The sequence below is a fragment of the Cygnus atratus genome, chromosome 10 (assembly GCF_013377495.2).
Source record: "Cygnus atratus isolate AKBS03 ecotype Queensland, Australia chromosome 10, CAtr_DNAZoo_HiC_assembly, whole genome shotgun sequence".
NCBI lineage: Eukaryota > Metazoa > Chordata > Aves > Anseriformes > Anatidae > Cygnus > Cygnus atratus.
In genome coordinates this window covers 13,361,794-13,381,052 of record NC_066371.1, presented here as the reverse complement: position 1 = coordinate 13,381,052, position 19,259 = coordinate 13,361,794, and the positions used below count along the sequence as shown (strand labels likewise).

Below are 19,259 nucleotides of genomic sequence, written 5' to 3'. Positions count from 1 at the left end.
CCCTCAGGCACCCCCAGCCTGGCCCGGCCCGACCCGGCCCGGAGGCCGCGGCCACAGGCCAGGCCGGCCCCGTTTGGCCCGGCCCGGCTCCGCTTGGCCCGGCCCGGCTCCGTTTGGCCCGGCCCGGCCCCACCCGCCCCGCCGCCGCCGCCGCCGCCCCCTACCTGCCCGACGCCCCCCGGGTCGCCGCCGCCGCCGCCGCTGCCCCCGGCCCCTGCGCTCGGCCCCGCGCACCCCGCGGCGGCCGCGACTGCTGTGGCGGGCACACGCTTTGCGCGTCACCGCGCGGGGCGCGTCACGGCGGCGGCGCGGGGAGGGGGGGGGGGGGGGGGGGACGCCGAGGCCTCGCGCGGAGGGCTCACGGGAAACGGAGTTCGCGCGGCGTGAGGGCCTCCGCGCGTGCGCCCCGCCGGCAGCGGCGCCGCGGAGGAGGCTGGGAGTTGTAGTTTGCGGCCCCGCGCGGGCTGCCCAGCCAGGCGGATTCCATACTCGCGTAGAACGATCAGCTGATGGCCACAACTAGGGGCTGAGCCAGAGCTTGAACTTCCTTGGACAAAATAAATTGCTTCTCATCTCTCCGTCACTGTCATACTTCAGACCACCTGACGATACTGCGATAAGATCAGCAATGTGTACGGACCGTAATAAGCTTCTAGACTTGAGGAGTGATTGCTGAATCAGAGGAGGAACGGCACTGGTAAGAGAAGCCAGAAAGACACAAGCCGTGTTGCCAGAGCTTGTGTCAGCTCACAGCACACCTCAAGTGCAGCTAAGGGCAGAAACGTGTGGCTGAGATGCCTCACCCGCTCTCAGCTGCTGGCAGAGAGCCCCAGAGCGAGCCTCCAGGCAGCAGCTTCACCTTCCTGCCTGCTCAGACCTTTATTCCAAGGGTGAGAACCAACTTTGTGATCAGGAAGGTTATAACATTTGGAGAGACTCCCAACCTGTGGCTGCTCAACAAGCAAAGGACAAGGCTTTCAGGAGAGTTAATCGCCCACCTTGACCTCCGACACAGGTCTATACTGACAAAATTTATTGACTTCCTGCACTTCACCTTTATTAATTGCAGTTACCTGCTTGTGGGAGTCAGTTTGCTCATTAACATGTTTCTACTTGCAATTCAGTTTCTGCTATAGCGTAGCTGAGAGAATAGTTACTGACTTAGCAGCCAACGCTGCTGTTAAGTAGTTACTGACTTAGCAGCCAACAGCCATCACCAACCTCTACAGGGTAATTTTGCTTCGTGGCTCACGGCAGGTGAGTAGTAAGACCAGTAACAGAGTTCAGTCCTTTCTCAGCACTTGTGTGTATCACACTGCTGCTGCAACTGCACACAGCACCCAGTTCATTCCCTGGCAGCATCTGGAGGCGAGCACAGTGCCAGGAACCAAACTGAGAGGGTCTGGACCTGCCCTGCGAAGATGCTTGTAAACCTGGGTGTTTCTCTGCAACTCCCATGCCCCAGGCAGGACACTACGTGAATCAGGCGGGAGGTCAGACGTCTGGGGACCTGCACCAGGGAATGGAGGACATTTTCCACGAGTGCAGTGGAGGTCAGTTCAACCATGATGTGCTCTGCTGGAGAGTGCTCTCCTCCCTTGCACCCTGGCACTCGCCTGCAGTGCCCGTGGGCCCATGGTGAGTGAGCAGCAGACACAAAGCTCTCCCAGGAAGCCTCAGCTCCGGCCTTGGTACCATCTATCACTCTGCCAGCCTTTATCTCCCTGGATAGTTCAGGGGTTGTTTTATGAGGGGTGATGCAGAACTGCAGCAGTCTGCATCTGCAAAAATATCCCTCGTGCCCCAGGGGCCTTTTACACACTGTCCAAACTCCCCAGGAGCACTTGTTTGCTATCTGTATAATAGTGCTACATTTTTACATGCCATGCAAAATATAATGGTTGAAGGATTAGATTATAGCCATGGATATCTGCAAGCTGGTAGGCAAAACATCATCAGCAAATGGTCTGCCCCTGTTCCTTGCCTATATGAAAAAGGATGAGAGAAAAGAGACAGAAAGTGAGGTCGAGTAGAGGAAAGCAGTGCAGAGGGACTTCTCTGCCAGGACAGACTGAGCACAGCGGAGGGGTTGCAGACATTGCCACAGGTTGCCTGCAGTGCAGGTGACATGGGCAAATGGGGCCCAAATGTCCGTGCTAGACGTTGTGCAACAGGAGTTGCAGACTTGTTGAGAATACAACAAGAGTCCAGCCACTAGGTGGCACACCGGCATCATCACACCAGACCAGCATCTTGGGAAGACGGGAAAGAGAGCAAAACAGCCCAAAACACAAATTAACAAGCAATCAGCTTGGCCTGACGTGCTTAGAAAAAGACACTAGTGCGCACACACATAGAGCAAAAACGTCCAACAACAGGGTGAAGAAATAAAGTGTAAAAGTGCATACAAAATTTGTCCGTTCATTCAAGTTCTGCCTGGTCTCCTTTGCCATTTCCAAGTGACAGGAGGCAAGGCAGGGGAGCCAGCTCATACACGGAGTGCGAAGAAGAAATACAGGGGGCAGCAGAGCTGGAAGCTGTTCTAGGGGATGCAAATACTGCCTCTTTTGAGAGCTGAGCCTGCACCTGTGTGCTGAGAGCAAGCATTTGGGTTTTCTCTCTAGCAGAGGAGGCTAAGCAAAGAGAAGTTTCTTGCAGCAGATCAAGCTTCTCTGCTTCCCAGATAGAGAATTTTCTTTGAGCTGGAGCTAACACAGCAACACAAGCTAAACCCAAGGTATTTATGAGGAGGGGCTGGGGAGAGATCTACGCTTTGGCAGAAGCCCAGCTACCATTGTGCACTGCTGTGCTACTGTAGGCCAGTAGAAGCAGTTCACTGCCGAAATCACCGAGGACATGGCCAGCTGTGCTAGCTCTCCTGGATGCTCGCAGGGTCCTCAAGACTTGCCGTCAGGCACCTCAGGCTCTCAGAGTGTTTATATGGTTTCAGCAATGCAGACACAAGCTCACCAGTCAGCTTCCACCTGAGCAATGGTTTGGCTGAGAATTTAGCCCAGAGAAAACAGATCTGTATCTGGGAACACAGAAATGCAAAAGAATGTTGTTCATCACCACTGATACTAATGAGCAATGAGCAGGCAAACAGCTTTCTTCCGAACAGGCTGGTGCCAAATCCCTCCATCCTGACAGTCTGATGCCAAGAGCACATAACTGCCTAGTTAAGCATCTGAATGGCAGCACACCTGTGTTCCCAAGCTAGGAGCCTACAGGAAAGTTAAATAATACAGACTGACCACTGTTGGGGGAAGTAAGGGGTCATGCGCTGCCACAATCCCAACCATGTTATTGTAACGCCGCATGGGACCCGGCACCGGGCAGAGTCTTGCTGAGAGCTTTATCCACAGATTCTCATGGTCATCTAGCAGCTTCAGGCAGATATTCAGACCTCTCCTCTCCCCCAAATCACTGTAAAGTGGGGTTGTTGCTGCGCCCTGTGTTGTGCGGGCTGTGTATTGCCCAAAGAGATGACTATATGCACCTATGATCCAGCAGTGGGGAAAAAAACATTTGGAGAGTGGAAGTGCAAAGATAAACCATGTGCACAAGATATGAAAGGGAGAACATAAAGAAAGTAAGGGATAGTAAATATGAAGAAAGTGGCATTAAGGCAATAGCATATGTAGTTGTCTGAGTAAACTCTAACTGAGAATGAATTAAATGTTCATTTCAGGCACCATATGAAATCCCTTGCTCGTTTTTGTAGTTTTACAAGAGTTTTTCTTTTTTATCTGTTTTGTTACTGTAGGAAGCAGTCACTCAATCAGCAAAGAACACTCTTCATACTGAAAGAAGGAAGAAAAGATTATACACAGAATACCATGAAATGCCTGCAAGACACACACTGGGAATATAAACAAATTCCTCCTGATACTTTGCAGCAATAGGGATCTTTGGAATTAATCGTAACAACAGCAGCTGACTAGCAAAGCCTAAAGAAAACCAGGGAAAAGGATAGTTTTAAGACAACTATCCTTTTAAGAGGAGGGAGAGCCTTATGTTTGTTTGTTTGTTCTCCTCTAAAGAGAGATTATCAAGCCTTAAGTGCAGGTTCTATATCTGCCCTCTTTTCTCCATGACTTCTCTCTACAAGAGTCAATTGGGCAAGGTGTCTGTATGTGATAGTTTTGATGCGTGCAGAAACAATAAGCAAATCGGTGAAGATGGGCTATAGCACTTACAGGCACTGTAGATGTGTGTAAGCATGTTAATGTTGTTAATATTCATTAGTTGTTTTATCACTGAGGGTCTTAGTGATGGAGTGTTTGTGATGTTCTGCAATATGTGGTAATCCTAATCTGTAGTTTCACAGTGGTCGTGTTTGCAGCTCTCAGAGCTCTACCAGCTATCAGCTCCCAGCAGCCACACGCCCTCGGCACCACTGCAACTGCTACTGATACGTTTGGACCTGGACCACCGATCACTCAACTCACACCTAAATTCAACCACACATATAAAGAAGCCCTGAAGCAGCCCTAGCAGCAGAGAGTATTTAACAGACTTTAAAGTCCAAAAAATCATCAGCTGAAGGGAGGTGATGTAAAGCTACAAAGAGGGACAGGCTGCAGGACCTTGTTCTGTGACTTACCCAAGACACTTGCCTTAAGTTTCCCTCTCCCATGAAGCACTTTGTGTTTTTCAGCCAAAAGGACTAAATTCCTCTGCCAATACCTCTCTTCATGCTGCCCTGACTCCGTGGCCCCAGAAACGCTGCCAGCAGGACAGGGATGTCTCAGGGCAGCTTATTGAAGCACTGAGCACCACCAAGCCCACCTGCCTTGGAGACACAGGCAGGCCTGGTGCAGGATGTTAACAGCCACCAACCCAGATGATCTTGGGTGACTTCATAAGGTGCCAGTTCTGCTGCTGAACTCAAAATTCCGGGCCAGGATGGCGACCCTGGCCCCAGGGCTCTTCCTCTCCCTCTTCCTCTCCCCCCGCCCCTTGCGCAGACGATGCTGTCTTGTCTCTCCTCCAGCTGCTTCAAAATCCTAGCCCACAGGGAGGGTATACAGCAAGAACAAAACTTCATACATTTATTTGCATGAACAAAACAGAAGTGCTTGAAGATGCACTTGGGGTGGAAGGGGGAGGGAAAAGAGATAAATTTGTAGGAATTCAACCAGGTGCCAACCCACAAAGGAGAAAAATGCCACTGCCTCACAGGGCACTCTGTATTGTGTTAGCAATTGCAGAGACATACTCATGGGCTTTGCTCTTTGGGGAGCTTCGTTTTGAACATTTAGTTCCATTTATATGAGCGAAGGGATTTTATATAGCCATCTATTCCTCTGGGATGCAGATCCTTATCCTTATTCTAAAGCCAGAATTGGCAGATGCTAACCAGAAAAATATCCAAACATATTATCTGCTTCTGGAGCTGAGTATATGAGCAGGCAGTGAATGATACGCTCCAGCATGTAAACACGCAAATGCTCAGCAGTAAAATGGGCTGTTGGTGTGCATCATTCACAGCCTGCTGATAAACCTGCCACAACACAGCGAGTCACATTTGCAGGGCACCACTCAAACCTGGCTCTCAGGAACACTGTCATCACCTAAGAAGTGGCACCTTACTGCAGGCCACATTGCCATCTGTGAGGTGTACCTGCTGTAACAGGATTGCTAAACTGTGGTAAAATGCAAGGAATTATGAAGTAGGGGTATTTTGGAAGAATAGCTTTGGCATTCCCCACTGAGAAGAATAGACAATTTATTATTTTTTTAAATTTTCTTCCCCCTCTGTAGTCTTTCTGCTTAAAGTCTTCTTCAGAGGAAAAGATCCTTCAGAACTGTTGGGCCTATCAGACCACCAGCACGACTCCTTTCATAACACTGACAAGAATTTTCCCTTTACTACCTTATTTTACAATTCAAGCCCTATGTATGTTTGTGCTTAATGTAATGTTTGTATGCTCGTTGTAATGCAATACGACAATTAATACAGTGCCTGGACAGTAATCTTATGTGCAGTCTTGGATGGAAACACTGCTTTAGCCCAATGAGAAGTTAAAAGGATAGGATGAAGTGATTAGATACACTTATGGCTTTACAGGCTGTTGGCACAGCACAACTCACAAGAGATTTTAGCAAAACAGACACAAAGCTGCGAGCCAGGAGGGAAAAGGGAGGCATGTTTAACCGCTTTTGAGGCCAGGACGCTATTTCCTTATTCACATAAAGCAGAGTTATGGCTGTGTGTACTGAGGTTTACCTTCTTCTTTCTTTGGATCATGGCAGCAAGATCCCCGTCTCCTTGAAATATGAGGATGATGGTGACTGAGATAAAGACAAGATTTCACCATAGACATTTTGAATCACCTCCGTACCAGCTTCTCTCAGTGTGCTGGCTTGGGACCATTCCCAGCCGGTTTCGTAGCAGAGAAGTCCATCAGGCCACGCTACCTCCCTGAGGAGTTCCTGGTGATACAGTCCTCTCCTAGCTGCTGCTAGTGAGCATTACATTCTCTGGGACTACAGAATACTGCCCATGAGCAAGGGGAGCAGCAGTGGATGAGAGAACCTACTGAAAGATGAATCTCCATGGGACCGCTGCAGTTGCACGAAGTTTTACCAACACGCTGCAGTTATCTGCCATACAGGAGATGAATATTTAGTGCTTCTATTAGAGCAACATCTCCAGATCTAGCCGTGTAACTCCCATTATCCCAGCACTGGGAGCATCCTGGGGGCTCAGGCAGTAGTTGGGGGGCAACGAAAGGTTACTGGGGGTCCCCAGTAACTCCTTTTAAATATACTCCCAGTGACACACCAGTGATGTCTAGAGCCTCCTAGTACACTTCAAGTGCCCATCAGTGCTATCTAGAGCTTCCCAGTGCCCACCAGTGCTGTCTGTCTAGAGCCCCTCAATAATCTCTATGTCATCCCTAGGGCTTTCTACACCCCCAAGGATCATGAAATGAAGATTTGGGCCATCAGAATGGGGATTTAAGCTCTATAAATGCAGGTTTGAACTCAAAAAGGAGGCTTTGAACCCTGAAATGAGGCTTTAGGTCCTAAAATGATGCTTTTTGCCCTCAAAATGGGGGGTTAGACTGAAAAGGGAATCTTTTGACTGAAATGAGTCTTTGAACTCTGAAAATAGGGCTTTAGATTCTGAAAATGGGGGGTTGAGCCCTCAAAATGGGAGACTGCCCTGAAGAAGGAGGATTTGGTTCCTGAAATGAGGCTTTGGAACCTCCAAATTGGGGTATAAGCCCTCAAAATGAGAGCTTGGACTGAAAAATAAGGTTTGGGCCCTGAAAAAGAAAGAAAGAAAGAAAAGAAAGAAAAGAAAGAAAAAAAAGAGAAAAGAAAGAAAGAATGAAAAGAAAGAAAAGAAAGAAAAAAAAGAAAAAAAGAAAAAAAAGAGAAAAGAAAGAAAGGGAGGGAGGGAAGGAGGGAGGGAGAGAGAGAAAGAAGCATTTAAACTCTGAAATGAGACTTTTGCTCCCCCCAAATGGATATGGTGGAATGAAAAGGGAGGCTTAAGACCCCCAGAACTGGAGTTTATGCTCTATAAATGATGGTTTGGAGTGAAAAAGTGAGCTTTGAGCCCTGAAATGAAGCTTTAGAACCTCAAATGAGACTTCAGACCCTCTAATTGGGGGTTTGGACTGAAAAAGGAGGTTTTGAATCATGAAACAAAACTCTATGTCACAAAAATGAGGCTTTAAGTTCTCAAAATGGGGTTTTCAACAGAAAAATGAGGCTTTGGGCTCACAAAATAGGGGTTTTGAACTGGAAAAGGAGGTATTGAACCATGAAACAAAATTCCATGTCCTGAAAATGAGACTTAAAGTTCTCAAAACTGGGTTTTTGACAGGAAAATGAGGCTTTGGGTCCTCAAAATGGGGGGTTTAAATTGAGAAAGGAGCCTTTAGACTCTGAAATGAGGCTTTGGGTGACTCATATGAGGCTTTGGGTCCTTCAAATGGGGGGTTGAGACCTCAAAATTGGAGTTTGAACCCTCAAAATGGTGGTCGAGCTGACCTCGCATTTCAATCCTCAACATGAGGTTTAAAGCTTACAAAATGAGTATTTTCCCCCTAAAATCAGACTTTGGGTTCTATGAATGAGGCGTTGTACCCTCAAAATGGGCGTTTGAACACTTAAAGAAGGATTGGGACTGTGAATGGGAGGGTTTAGGCCCAAACAACTAGACTTTGGACACTAGCAAGGATTGTTTGGTTAACAAAAAGGAGGTTTTGAACTCTTCATACTAAGTTTTAAACCCTAAAATTACACCTCGGGCTTTAAATCGAGGCTACGGGCCATTATGAGGGCGTCGGCCGTAAAACAACGCTATGGGCTCTCAAGACCAGGCCTTGGCTGGCTTCCAGAGGCAGCGGGTGTGCGCGGGGCCCCGAGGCACGCTGGGAAATGTAGTCCTTCTGCACGGTGCACAGAGCGCTCCACCCCGGCAACAGTGCGCGCGCGCACTGCCCCGTGGCATGCTGGGCGATGTAGTCCCGGAAGGGACTCCCCGGCAGCCTGCTATCCCAGGGGCTTCTCAGGCGCCGTTCTCTCCGCCTTAGACCCTAAAAGGAGACTTTGGGCCCAAAAATGAGATGGGGGCCTAAAAAAGGCGCTTGTGCCCTGAACGCATCGACCATAAGAATGATTCTATAGACCCAAAGCTCAGAGTTTGGCCCCTACAGACACTTGAGGCCCATAAAGTGAAGCTTTGGGCTCTTAAAATGGAGAAAGTACCTTGAAGTGAGAAAGGAGGCTTTGGGCCCCAAACAGAGGCTTTGGGCCCTCTAAATGGGGGTTTGAGCCCTCAAAATAAAGCTTTCATTCCTCAAAATAGAGGCATTAAGCATCACTTCAGGGCGTGAAGCTTCATTTTTCAGTCCAAACCTTCATTTTGAGAATTCAAAGCCTCTTTGAGGGCTCAAAGCCTCAGCTGAAGGAACCAAAACCTCATTTCAGGGTCAAAATAGTCCTTTTTAGTCCAAGACCCAATGGTAAAGGCTCAAAGTCCCATTTCCAGAGCTCAAAGCCTTGTTTCAGGGTCTGAAGCTCTGTTTTTCAGTCCAAAGCTCAATTTGGAAGACTTGGGTCTATATTGTGAGGGCTCAGAGGCCTCAGAGCACCACCAGTCTACTTGCTGGCAGGGTGCTTTGGGAAAGGGAAAAGGCCGTGTCTGTGTAAGCACTGCTCAGCAACAACTAAACCATCGCTGTGGCATCAACACCGTCCTCATCACAAATCCCAAATCTAGCACTATTCAAGCTATTATGAAGAAAATTAACTCTGTTCCAGGAAAAAAAAATCTGCACCCCTTATTGCATACAATTTACATCATGCTCAGGTCACCCCCATCCAGTACGTCCTCATTGATCACCACCACCATTCCTGTCCTTCAAAATACAGCACTCAGCGGTGCCGTGACTCTGCTCGGCCCACTGGTAGTCCACGTTTACACCTAGCACTGCAGCCTTACCCTGGGCATCAGCCTCTAGAGGCAACTGGAGATCACACTGTGCTCTCATCACCTGTGACAATAAAATATGGTTTTATTTACTCCTTGGCTCTTGTGTCCGAGCAGCTATGGCTCCGTAAGTGAAATACACCAGGTGCTGCTCAGCAGCATTTGCCCTAACTGCTGCAGACAGCCAGGCCTGGGGCCCGTGCTGTGATTTCACCACCAGTGCAATCCCAGGCTCCAGTATTTGTATTTCAGCCCCCAAAGACAAGGCAGAAGCAGCTGCTCTACCCTCCATGTCACAGTGATCTCCCGCAGCACCCAGGTGGGATTCTCAGCAATGCACACCCAAAGGCAGCTGAGCTGTGCAGGATGCCTGTGCTGAGGATGCTCTTCCCAGCTCTCCCAGCCTCTCCTCCCAGGAGAGAGAGACTCTGGTGCCTTCAGCATCTTTGTGGCCCTTCCTTGGGCTCTCTCCAGTCTGTCCGTGGCTCTCTTGCCCTGGGGAGCCCAGAACCGGACCCAGCTCTCCAGGTGTGTCCTCACCACTGCTGAGCAGAGGGGCAGGATCACCTTGATGTGCTGGCAACGCTCCTAACACAGCCCGGGACACCGCTGGCCACCTTTGCCATCAGGGCACAAAGCTAGCTCATGCTCGCATTGGTATCCACCAGACCCCTCAAGGTCCTTTTCTGCCAGGTCGCCTCCCAGCTGGCTGCTCCCCAGCATGTGCTGGAGCCTGGGGTTGCTCCTCCCCGGGGGCACCACTTGGCACTTCCCCTCGTGGACCTGCAGGAGGTTCCCGGCAGCCCAGATCTCCAGCCTGCCCAGGTCCCTCTGGATGGCTGCACCACCCTCTGGGGCAGCAGCCGCTCCTCCCAGCTGTGTGTCAGCTGCAAACCTGCTGAGGGTGCACTCTGCCCCATCAGACAGGTCATTAATGAAGCTGCTGATTAGGGCTGGACTGGTTAAGGACCCCTGGCGCACAACCTGAAATAGCTAAAAATTGCCCATTGAGCTGTAGGATTAGTCTGTGACTAGTAACTTAAGTAAATGTGGGGCCCCAAACCTCCTGGTCCACAATTAGTCAATGTGCATTGTGAGCTCTGTCCCTGTGGCAGAGGAGGGCAGAGGAGCCTGTGAAGCTGATGCTGGGTTAAACCCTGCTTCTCGTGCGGTGTGAAGGCTGCCACGATGCGCAGGGAGAGCAGTTGTCAGGCCTGGCCTTTGCTGAATCTATCTGTGGTGAAGACAGGGAATTGTCTGTGCTCCGTTTGCTTTTTTGCCTCATTTTTAATAAGAACAACAGATTTTGGGCTGCCCTGTCCTCAGAGTTGGAGGACCATGACTGGGGGAGCAATGACTTTCCATCTGTGGTCACCAAAATTGAAAGGAAACAGCTTTATGATCTCCTGATACCCCTCCGTGCTCCTGGAAGTGTCAAAAATTTCTTTACAGTGAGGGTGGTCAAACACTGGTACAGGCTTCCTGGAGAGGTGCTTGGTGCCCCACGGCTGTCAGTGTTCAAGAGGCATTTGGATAATGCCCTCAGTAATGTGCTTTGACTTTGGGTTAGCCCTGAAGTGCTCAGGCACTTGGACTTGATGATAGTGTATGCCTGACTAGGGTTTTCTGGGTCAGAGAGCAGTTGACGAGGGCAAACTCTAACCCTAAACCCTAACCCTAATGACAGTAACCACTAACCCCAAGCCTAACCCTAACCTCAAACCCTAACACAAAGCACTAGCCCTCATGGATAACCCTAACCCTAACACCTGTCCATTAAACCTAACCCCCGACCCTAAAGCTAAACCTAACACTAAATGCCAACCCTAACCCTAGTGACATTAACCCTAACCCTAAACCCCAAACATGACCCTAAACCTAAACCTAAGCACAAAACCTAATGCCTTCCCCTAAAGCTAAACAAAGCCATAAATATAACCCTAATCCTAATGATTGTGGATACCCCTAACCAGAACAGCTAGCCACCAAACTTAACCCTTAATCCTAACCTTAAAAATAAACTAAACCGTAACCCTAAACCTAACCCCTAACCTTAACTGGAAAACTAAATTTCGATCCTTAACCTAACCTTAAAGCTAACCCTAACCATAACCATAACCCGCTCCCTTAAACCTAACTGTAACACTAAATGTAACTCTAATCCTAACCCTAGACCCTAACCGAAGCATTAACCCTAATCCTTTCCCCTAATCTTACATCCCAAGTCTAAACCTAAACCTAATTCAGTCCCCTAACCCTAATCCTAACCCTTACTATAACTCTAATGCTAAACCCTAACAGCAAGCCCTAACCTTAACCATAAACCTGTTAGCATTCATGAAGACACATAATCCACAAAGTGATTATATGAAGGTGCTTTATTAGGCGCCGGAAGTTAGGGGCATGCATGCCCAAATCTAACTTTGTCTGATTTGTTCACTCAGTTCTCTTTTATCTCCTAAAATATTACATATGCATTAAGTTTCACAACACATCTATGCATATTCATTTCCTAGCTCCGCCTAGCCCCGCTTTGTATGCTAATTATCCTATCAGTCCTTCTGCGCTTGCGTGTTACTCTCTGGTGGTTGTCCGGGTGGTCGTCGGGATGAAGTAAGATGTCTTCATCAGAGTTGAACTTTTTAACCTTTTCTTCTTATGCATGCCCTCTGAGCCCTTGGTCTCAGTCCAAACCGCAAGGTTGGTTTGATCCAGTTCCCAGGGTCCAAGAGGCCCCAGTTATCTAGATGTCTTGCAAATTGGGCATTCTTTTAGTCCTCCTTACTCCTCATCGTGAATCGGTGCATTCTCTCATGCTATCCTTGCACATATATTTTGTATCTTCCAAGCGCAGCCCCGGAACAGTACATCACAAATGTAACACATATTAAGCAATATTGTATATTTCATCTTCTATTACCAACAAACCCATCCATAACCCCTAACCGTAACACTAACCCTAACCTTAACCACAGCCCTAACATCAAAGCTAAACATAACATTAAACACTAACCCTAAGGCATTGTATCCCAAATGGAGGCCCTGGGCCCTGAAAATTAGGTTTTGTGCCTCAGGCTAAGGCTTTGGGCTATTAAAATGATGCCTTGGACCCTGAAAAGGTGGCTTATGCCCTAAAATTGATCGTTTGGACCTTAAAATGATGGCTTGAACCCCCAAAATGGGGCTTTGAGTTCTCAAATAAGGGGGCTGGATGCTAAAATGGTTCTTTAAGCTTTACAGATGGGTGTTTGGACCCTGGAAGAAGGCTTTAGGCGCTAAGGCTCCGTACCCTAAACACGAGCCCCACAACTCTATCCCCCTGCCCCCCCCGGCCCGGCGGCCATTCCGGGCGGCACGGCCCGCCCCGCGCTGACGTCACTGCGCGCTCCGGCCGCCAGGGGGCGCTGTGATGGCGGGGCCGGTGGGCGGGGCCTGAACTGGGGGGCGGGGCCGGGGGCGGGGTGCCCGGGCCGGAGCCGCGCGGGAACCGAGGGCGCGGGGCCGGCGGCGGCGGCGGGTGAGCGGCGGGGGGGGGGGGGGCGGGCTGGGGGGAGCGGCTCATCCCCGCCCCGGGACCACGCAGCGCGGGGGGGGGGCGGTGGGAAGGTGCCGCGGGGGGGCTCGGCCGGGGCTCGCCGGGCGGCGGAGGGGGCGAGGCGGGCCGGCGGCTCCCCGGGGGGGGCGGGCGGGCACCGCGGGGCGCTCCCTGCCGGGCCGGGCCGGGCCGGGCCGGGCCGGGCGGCGGCCGGGGGGCGGCGGGGAGCGGCGCTGCTGCACCCCCCCGTACCCCCCGCCCCGCCAAGGGCGGCTTGTGCAACCCGGCCGGTCGGTTGGCACCGCGGTTCCTCTTGCCTGTGGCTTCGCCTGCGCAAGGGGGGGGCGGCTGCCGGGACCCGCTCCTCTGCCCTGGGCACGGCACGGCACCGCACGGCTGGGCATGGCACGGCTGGGCACGGCACGGCACGGCACGGCACGGCTCGGCTCGGGCACCGAGGCTGGCGCGACGCGGGGCACCGCTGTCTTGCAGCGCCGATGCCGCCGAGCCCCCCCCCCCTCCCAGTGGCGGGCGCTGAGCTGCCCCCGGTCGCTGTCCCGGCAGTGCGAAGAATGGGCTCGGTGCCGGAGGAGCTCAGCCTCGTCCCCCTGCACCGGCGGCCGGAGCTGCTGGAGGCCTGCGCCGAGCTGCTGGCCGAGGAGTGGGGCAAGAGCCGGGCGCTGCGGCTCCACGCGCTGCGCCGCTCCTCGGACGCCTTCCCCACCTGCCTGGTGCTGCTGCGGACCCCGGGCCCCGCCGAGCCCCCCGCCGCGCCGGGAGGTCCCTGCCGGCTGGTGGGGCACGTCCGGCTGTCCCGGGTGGCCGGCCAGCCCCACGGCCTCTTTGTGGAGAGCGTGGTGGTGGCCCGGGCGCTGCGGGGCGCCGGCTACGGGCGGCAGCTGATGGAGGCCGCCGAGCGTTACGCCCGCGCCCGCGGCTTCCGCCGCCTGCACCTCAGCACCCACGACAAGCAGCACTTCTACGCCCGCCTGGGCTTTGCCCTGGCCGAGCCGGTGCAGAGCGTGCCCTTCCTCAGCCCCGCCATGCCCGCCGAGGTGCTGCGGGCGTTCGCCGCCCCTGCCAGCCCCGCCGCAGCCGCCCCGGGGGGGCCCCCTGCCCCCCGGCCCCCTCTGCCCCCTCCTGCTGCGCCCCCACCGCCCCCTCTGCCACCCCTGGCCCGGGCAGGGGGAGGCCAGGCCGAGAGCTGTGGGCAGAGCCTCCTGGAGACCCCGCACCGCGACGCCAGGGGGCTGCCTGTCTTTTGGATGAAGAAGGACATCTGAGGGCGGGGGGCGCAAGCCGGTGATTAAAAAGCAAGCGCGGGCGGAGGCAGCTGCCCCTGTGCTGCCTGGCTGCTGTTCTTACGGGCTGCCTCCGGACCCCCGTCTGCCCCTGGGGTGGGGATGGGGGGGTCCTCGCGCCCAGTCCGAGCTCGGGACGCTGCAGCATAGCGTGCTGGGGCCGGTGAACGCTGCCCAGTGCCACCAGTGCCACCGCTGCCCAGGGGGCTCACCGTGGGGTCGCTGGGGCTGGCCTCCATCCCGCTCGCCTGTCCCTGTCCCTGGGGAAAGTGGGGTGTGCGCTGGCTTGAGTGGTGCCAGCCTGTGTGCAGAGCAGGGAGTGGGGGGCAAGGGCTGGGCCCAGGCTCCCACCTGCCCCACTGGTGACAGGCAGCCCCATGGGGGTCGTGTCCCCCCAGTACAGACCCCGTGAGGGGGCTGGAGCTCTCTGTGATAGGAGGCCCTGGAGCACGGGCAGCAAGGTCAGCAAAGTGGATGTGGCCCCGAGGTTGCTCAGCCACCTAATCCCCGGCTGCCGGCCTGACCCCTGCCATGGGCACAGGGTGGAAGCACGCAGACCCTGTCCCCCTGCCCGGGCTGGGGGCTCCTGTGGGGCACAGCCCCCAGAGGGGTGCCAGGCTCAGCACCCCATCAAATGGGGATGAGGTGGTCGCAGTGCTCCTGCTTGCAACAGGGCTGAAAGCCAGGAGGGAAACTGAGGCAGGGGGCAGGCGTGCAGGGCAGGCCCTGGGCTCTGTGGCTGGCAGAGCCGTACCGCAGGAGGGATGGAAAGGGAGACGGGAGAGGAGAAGTGGGATTTTTGGGTGGGCAGTGGTGCAGCTGTGCATGCTGCCTACCCCGCTGCTCTCTCCCCACAGGCAGCGCCCCACGGGCATGGGGCCAGTGCTGGCGCTGTGGGTCTGGCTGGCACTGGGGGCAGCAGGCGGGAAGGGCCCAGCGCCCGCACCCCTGGCGGGCGGGCAGCCCTTCGCCGTGGTCTGGAACATCCCCACAGGCCGCTGCCAGCACCGCTTCGGCGTGGGGCTGCCCCTTGCCGACTACGGCATCGTGGAGAACCGGGGCGGCCACTTCGCCGGCCAGAACATCACCATCTTCTACAAGAACAAGTTCGGGCTCTACCCCTACATCTCCCCCGGGGGCATCGCCCACAACGGGGGCATTCCCCAGCAGGTGCCCCTCCGCGCCCATCTCGCCCGGGTGGCGGACGACATCCGCCTGCACCTCCACCCCGCTTTCAGGGGCCTGGCCGTGGTGGACTGGGAGGAGTGGAGGCCCCTCTGGGCCCAGAACTGGGGGGCCAAGCGCATCTACCGGGTGGCCTCGGAGGAGTGGGCGCGTGAACGGCACCGGGGGCCCCGGATGGCCCGGCGGGCGTTCGAGCGGGCGGCGCAGGCCCTCATGGAGCAGACGCTGCTGCTGGGCAGGAGCCTGTGCCCGGGGGGTCTTTGGGGCTTCTACCGCTTCCCCGACTGTTTCAACGGCAACTGGGCCAAGGTGGCCAACTACACCGGGCGCTGCAGGCCGGCTGAGGCGCGGCGCAACAACCAGCTGGGCTGGCTCTGGGCCGCCTCGGCCGCCCTCTACCCCAGCATCTACCTGCCGCTGCCGCTGCCGCCCGCCCTGCGCCGCCGCTACGTGCACCACCGGCTGCGCGAGGCCCTGCGCATGGCCGCCCGCGGGGCTGCCGGCCGCCTGCCCGTGGTCGCCTACTCACGGCTCTCCTACCGCCGGTCACCCCGCTTCCTGGAGCCGGTAAGGGCTGGGGAGGGCCAGGGGCACCGCTCAGCGTTGGGGCACACGCGTCCCCCCCCACCCCCCCCGCCCCGGCCACATCTCTGCCCGCCCTTGCAGGCCGATCTGGAGCACACGATCGGGGAGAGCGCAGCCCTGGGGGCAGCTGGAGTCGTGCTGTGGGGGGACATGTCTTACTCCCGCTCGGCGGTGAGTATGGCTGCTCGCTGCCCCGCCATGGGCTGGAACCGGCTCAGGAAGCAGCTTGGGAGTGGGACAGGCTCGGGAGGGGAGGGGAGGCTGCAGGGACCCCAGGCTGCCCCACAGGGCTGGTCCTCACGGCAGCCTCCCCCCCCAGGAGAGCTGTGCCAGCCTACGCCGCTACCTCGTGTCCACCCTGGGTCCCTACGTGGCCAACGTGACGGCGGCAGCGCGGGCGTGCAGCCTCGAGCAGTGCCACGGCCACGGGCGCTGTGTGCGTCGGCAGCCCCGGGACCTGGGCAGCCTCCTGCACCTCGGTGCGAGCCCGTGGCTGCCCTTCCGCTGCCACTGCTACCGCGGCTGGGCCGGACGGGGCTGTGCCCAGCAAGAGCGGCCCGACCCTGCTGCCTGCCCAGCGCCCACCCGCGCCCACAGCCTCTACAGGCACGATGGCCTCCAGCCCCCCGACACCTGCCTGCCGCGTGGCCTCTGGGGCTGGTGAGCGGGGACCGCCCCAGCTCGAGCGGCCTGGTGCGTCCTATGGTCTTGTTAATTTAAATAAATTGGCGCAGTGCAGCTGGCATGGTCCTCGTGGGCAAAGCTGGAGGGGTTCCTTGGCGCCCCCAGGCTGGGTGCGCCATGGGGCAGAGCCCCCACTGGGGCTGAGCAGGGACCCACCCCTGCCTCGGTTTCCCTATCCCAGCTACGCCCTGGGGGAAAGGGAGCAAGGGGGGGGGGGGGGGGAGCCGGTTTTCCCTCTGCCATGCTGGCTCCGCACTGCCGGCAGCCTTGATGCAGCCGCCAGGCCCCCCTCCCCAGGGCTATTTTTATCCCCCCAAACACATTTCATCCTGTCCTATTTTAAGCAGAGCAGTTGGCGCACCAGGAGCCCAGCGCCCGGCTCCTGGGGGCCCCAGACCGCCTCGCTGCCCAGGGGAGCGGGGCAGGGGAGCCATGCCCAGGGAGGCTGCAGAAGGTAGGCTGGGGACAGGCGAGGGGCTGGTGGGGACACTGGCACCCGGGGGAACCGCGCGGGTTGGAGGCAGCAGCCAAGCTCTCCCCGCACCGCGGGGCTGCGGGCAGGGATGCCAGCCCAGGGAAGGGCAGGAGGGGCGTGGGGGGCTGTGGGGGCAGCAGCTGGCACAGCACCCAGCCAGCTGCAGGTGTGGGGGCGCTGGGTTCCCAGGGGCAGCCTGCAGCAAAGGGCAGGGACCCACAGTGCCTGCAGGGTGCTTTGGGGGCGGCCGGGAGCACCCAGCCCCAGAGGGCACGGCCCTGCCATGCACCAGTGCTGCTGGAGGCCCCCACAGCCACCGCTGACCCCAGGAGCGGGCACAGGGTAGGGCGCAGCACTACCCTACCGTGCTTGGCCACAGGCACAGCCCACCAGCCCTGACCCCTGTCCCAAACCACACAAATATCTATAAAATCCCCCTTCCGTCATCCCCAACTGCTTCCTGCGACAGCGTTGACCCAGCTGGAACCCTGCGTGCTCCCCAAGCCCCCTCGCCATCCTCCGGAGGACACGCCACTGCAGCGTGGGGCACCAAGTCCCTGTCCCCACACCTCCAGCTGTGCATCCCCAAGCAGCACCCGAGCGCTCGGGCACAGTGCCTGCAGGGACAGCCAGCCCTGGCGGCAGCCTGGCACGGGGCTGCCTGTGCCCACAGGGAGCCGGAGGGGGCAGGAGCACATTCCTGGCCCTGGGCGGGTGCCAGCCCCACTAACAGGCTCTGGGACCGTAGCCACCAGGCTCCCACTTACTGCTCCGATGACAGCGTGCGGAGGCTGAGGGGACAGCCAGCTCGCCTGGCCCTGTCCTGTCTGCGGCAGCTCCATGCCAAGAGAGCGCTGGGTTGGCACCAGTCAGCATCACCACCAGGAGGGGACACGGGCAGGTGGGGGCCTCTGGTCCCCACAGGGGTGCCCGGGCTGCGTTCACCCCTTTCTCTGCTCCTGGCAGACGGCGCGGGGAGGGTGGAGGGTGCTGCACCGTCAGAGCCTGCCGACCCCGAGGGGGCTGATCCCGGAGCCATCAGCCTGCGCCCCGTGGAGTCCATCAGCGACCTGCACTGGGCCTCGGCTGGGCACAAGGGCACCGAAGGTGAGAGCCGGGCAGCGGACGCCAGGGCACTGCTGCCTGGGGGGAGCGTGGCCAGGCACTGACCCTGCTCTTCTCCCCACCGCTGCAGGGAACGGCCCAGCTCCATCCGGCGCCCGGCTGCACTGCCTGCCCCACAGCCCCCCGCACCTGCCCACGCTGCGCCCCGTGCCGGCTACCACCACTTGCCCTTGCCCCGGCCGCCCCCTCTTCCTCGCCCTCCTGGGCCTCCTGGCACTGGCCAGCCTGGTTCTGGCCACGATGGCCATCTACCTGAGCGGTACGTGGGACCACGCAGGGCAGGGGGAGGTGGATATGGTGCCACACAGTGCCGGGGGCTCAGGGACGGCTGGTGGCCCGTCCCCAGCATCCCCTGTCCTCCCCTGCAGTGCTGCAGAGCCAGTCGGTGCAGGCGCTGGCCCAGTGGCTGGAGAGCCAGGAGGACACCATGCATCAGCTGCGGGCTGCCAGCAGGCAGCTCTGGGCTCACCTCAACGCCAGCGCCGAGCGCCGCTGAGCCGCCCCAGCAGAGGAGGAGCCCCAGCATTTATCGCCCCGTCCCGCTCCTCCCTGGCAGCGTCACCCCCAGGGCACACAGGGGCCAGCCTGCCCCTGCCGTGCGCCGTCGGAGAAAGGGAAGGGCCTGCAAGGACGGGCACCTGCCCCGGCCCTTCCTCCACGAGGCAGAAGGCACCCTCCCATTAATTACCTCCTCTAATCAAGTCTTAGAAAATCACCACCGCAACCACATTCCCGGGGTGGCCGGTGCTGCCAGCAGGCACAGCCCCAGCCCAGCCCAGCTGCAGCAGTGCCTGGGGAGCGGCGCCAGCCCGACCCTGGGAGGCACAGGCAGCACTGGGGCCCCTGTGCCACCCACCCGGCACTTGTGTCCCGCAAGAGGACTATGCCACGTAAAGCATCTGGCATGACAAGGGG

General features: G+C 56.8%; 4 protein-coding genes across 4 annotated transcripts in view; 3 read left to right on the top strand and 1 right to left on the bottom strand.

Moving 5' to 3' along the window:
- DCAF1 (DDB1 and CUL4 associated factor 1) overlaps positions 1-259 on the bottom strand; it is a 53,406-nt gene extending 53,147 nt beyond the window's left edge. The window contains exon 1 of the mRNA XM_035547070.2: positions 165-259. The gene's annotated coding sequence lies outside the window, so the exon portion shown is untranslated. The remainder of the gene's footprint in view (positions 1-164) is intronic.
- A 12,658-nt stretch (positions 260-12,917) lies between these two features.
- HYAL3 (hyaluronidase 3) lies at positions 12,918-16,798 on the top strand. The gene is made up of 4 exons (XM_035546964.2): positions 12,918-12,971; positions 15,148-16,042; positions 16,142-16,231; positions 16,380-16,798. Exons 2-4 carry the CDS (start codon positions 15,164-15,166, stop codon positions 16,722-16,724), a joined length of 1,314 nt encoding a protein of 437 aa, XP_035402857.2. The 5' UTR covers positions 12,918-12,971; positions 15,148-15,163; the 3' UTR covers positions 16,725-16,798.
- NAA80 (N-alpha-acetyltransferase 80, NatH catalytic subunit) lies at positions 13,562-14,272 on the top strand. The gene has a single exon (XM_035546632.1). It carries the CDS (start codon positions 13,562-13,564, stop codon positions 14,270-14,272), a length of 711 nt encoding a protein of 236 aa, XP_035402525.1.
- Positions 16,799-17,096: 298 nt separating the features above from the next.
- Positions 17,097-19,235, top strand: LSMEM2 (leucine rich single-pass membrane protein 2). The gene is made up of 4 exons (XM_035546721.2): positions 17,097-17,198; positions 18,186-18,326; positions 18,415-18,603; positions 18,713-19,235. Exons 1-4 carry the CDS (start codon positions 17,177-17,179, stop codon positions 18,838-18,840), a joined length of 480 nt encoding a protein of 159 aa, XP_035402614.1. The 5' UTR covers positions 17,097-17,176; the 3' UTR covers positions 18,841-19,235.
- The last annotated feature ends 24 nt before the right edge of the window (positions 19,236-19,259 follow it).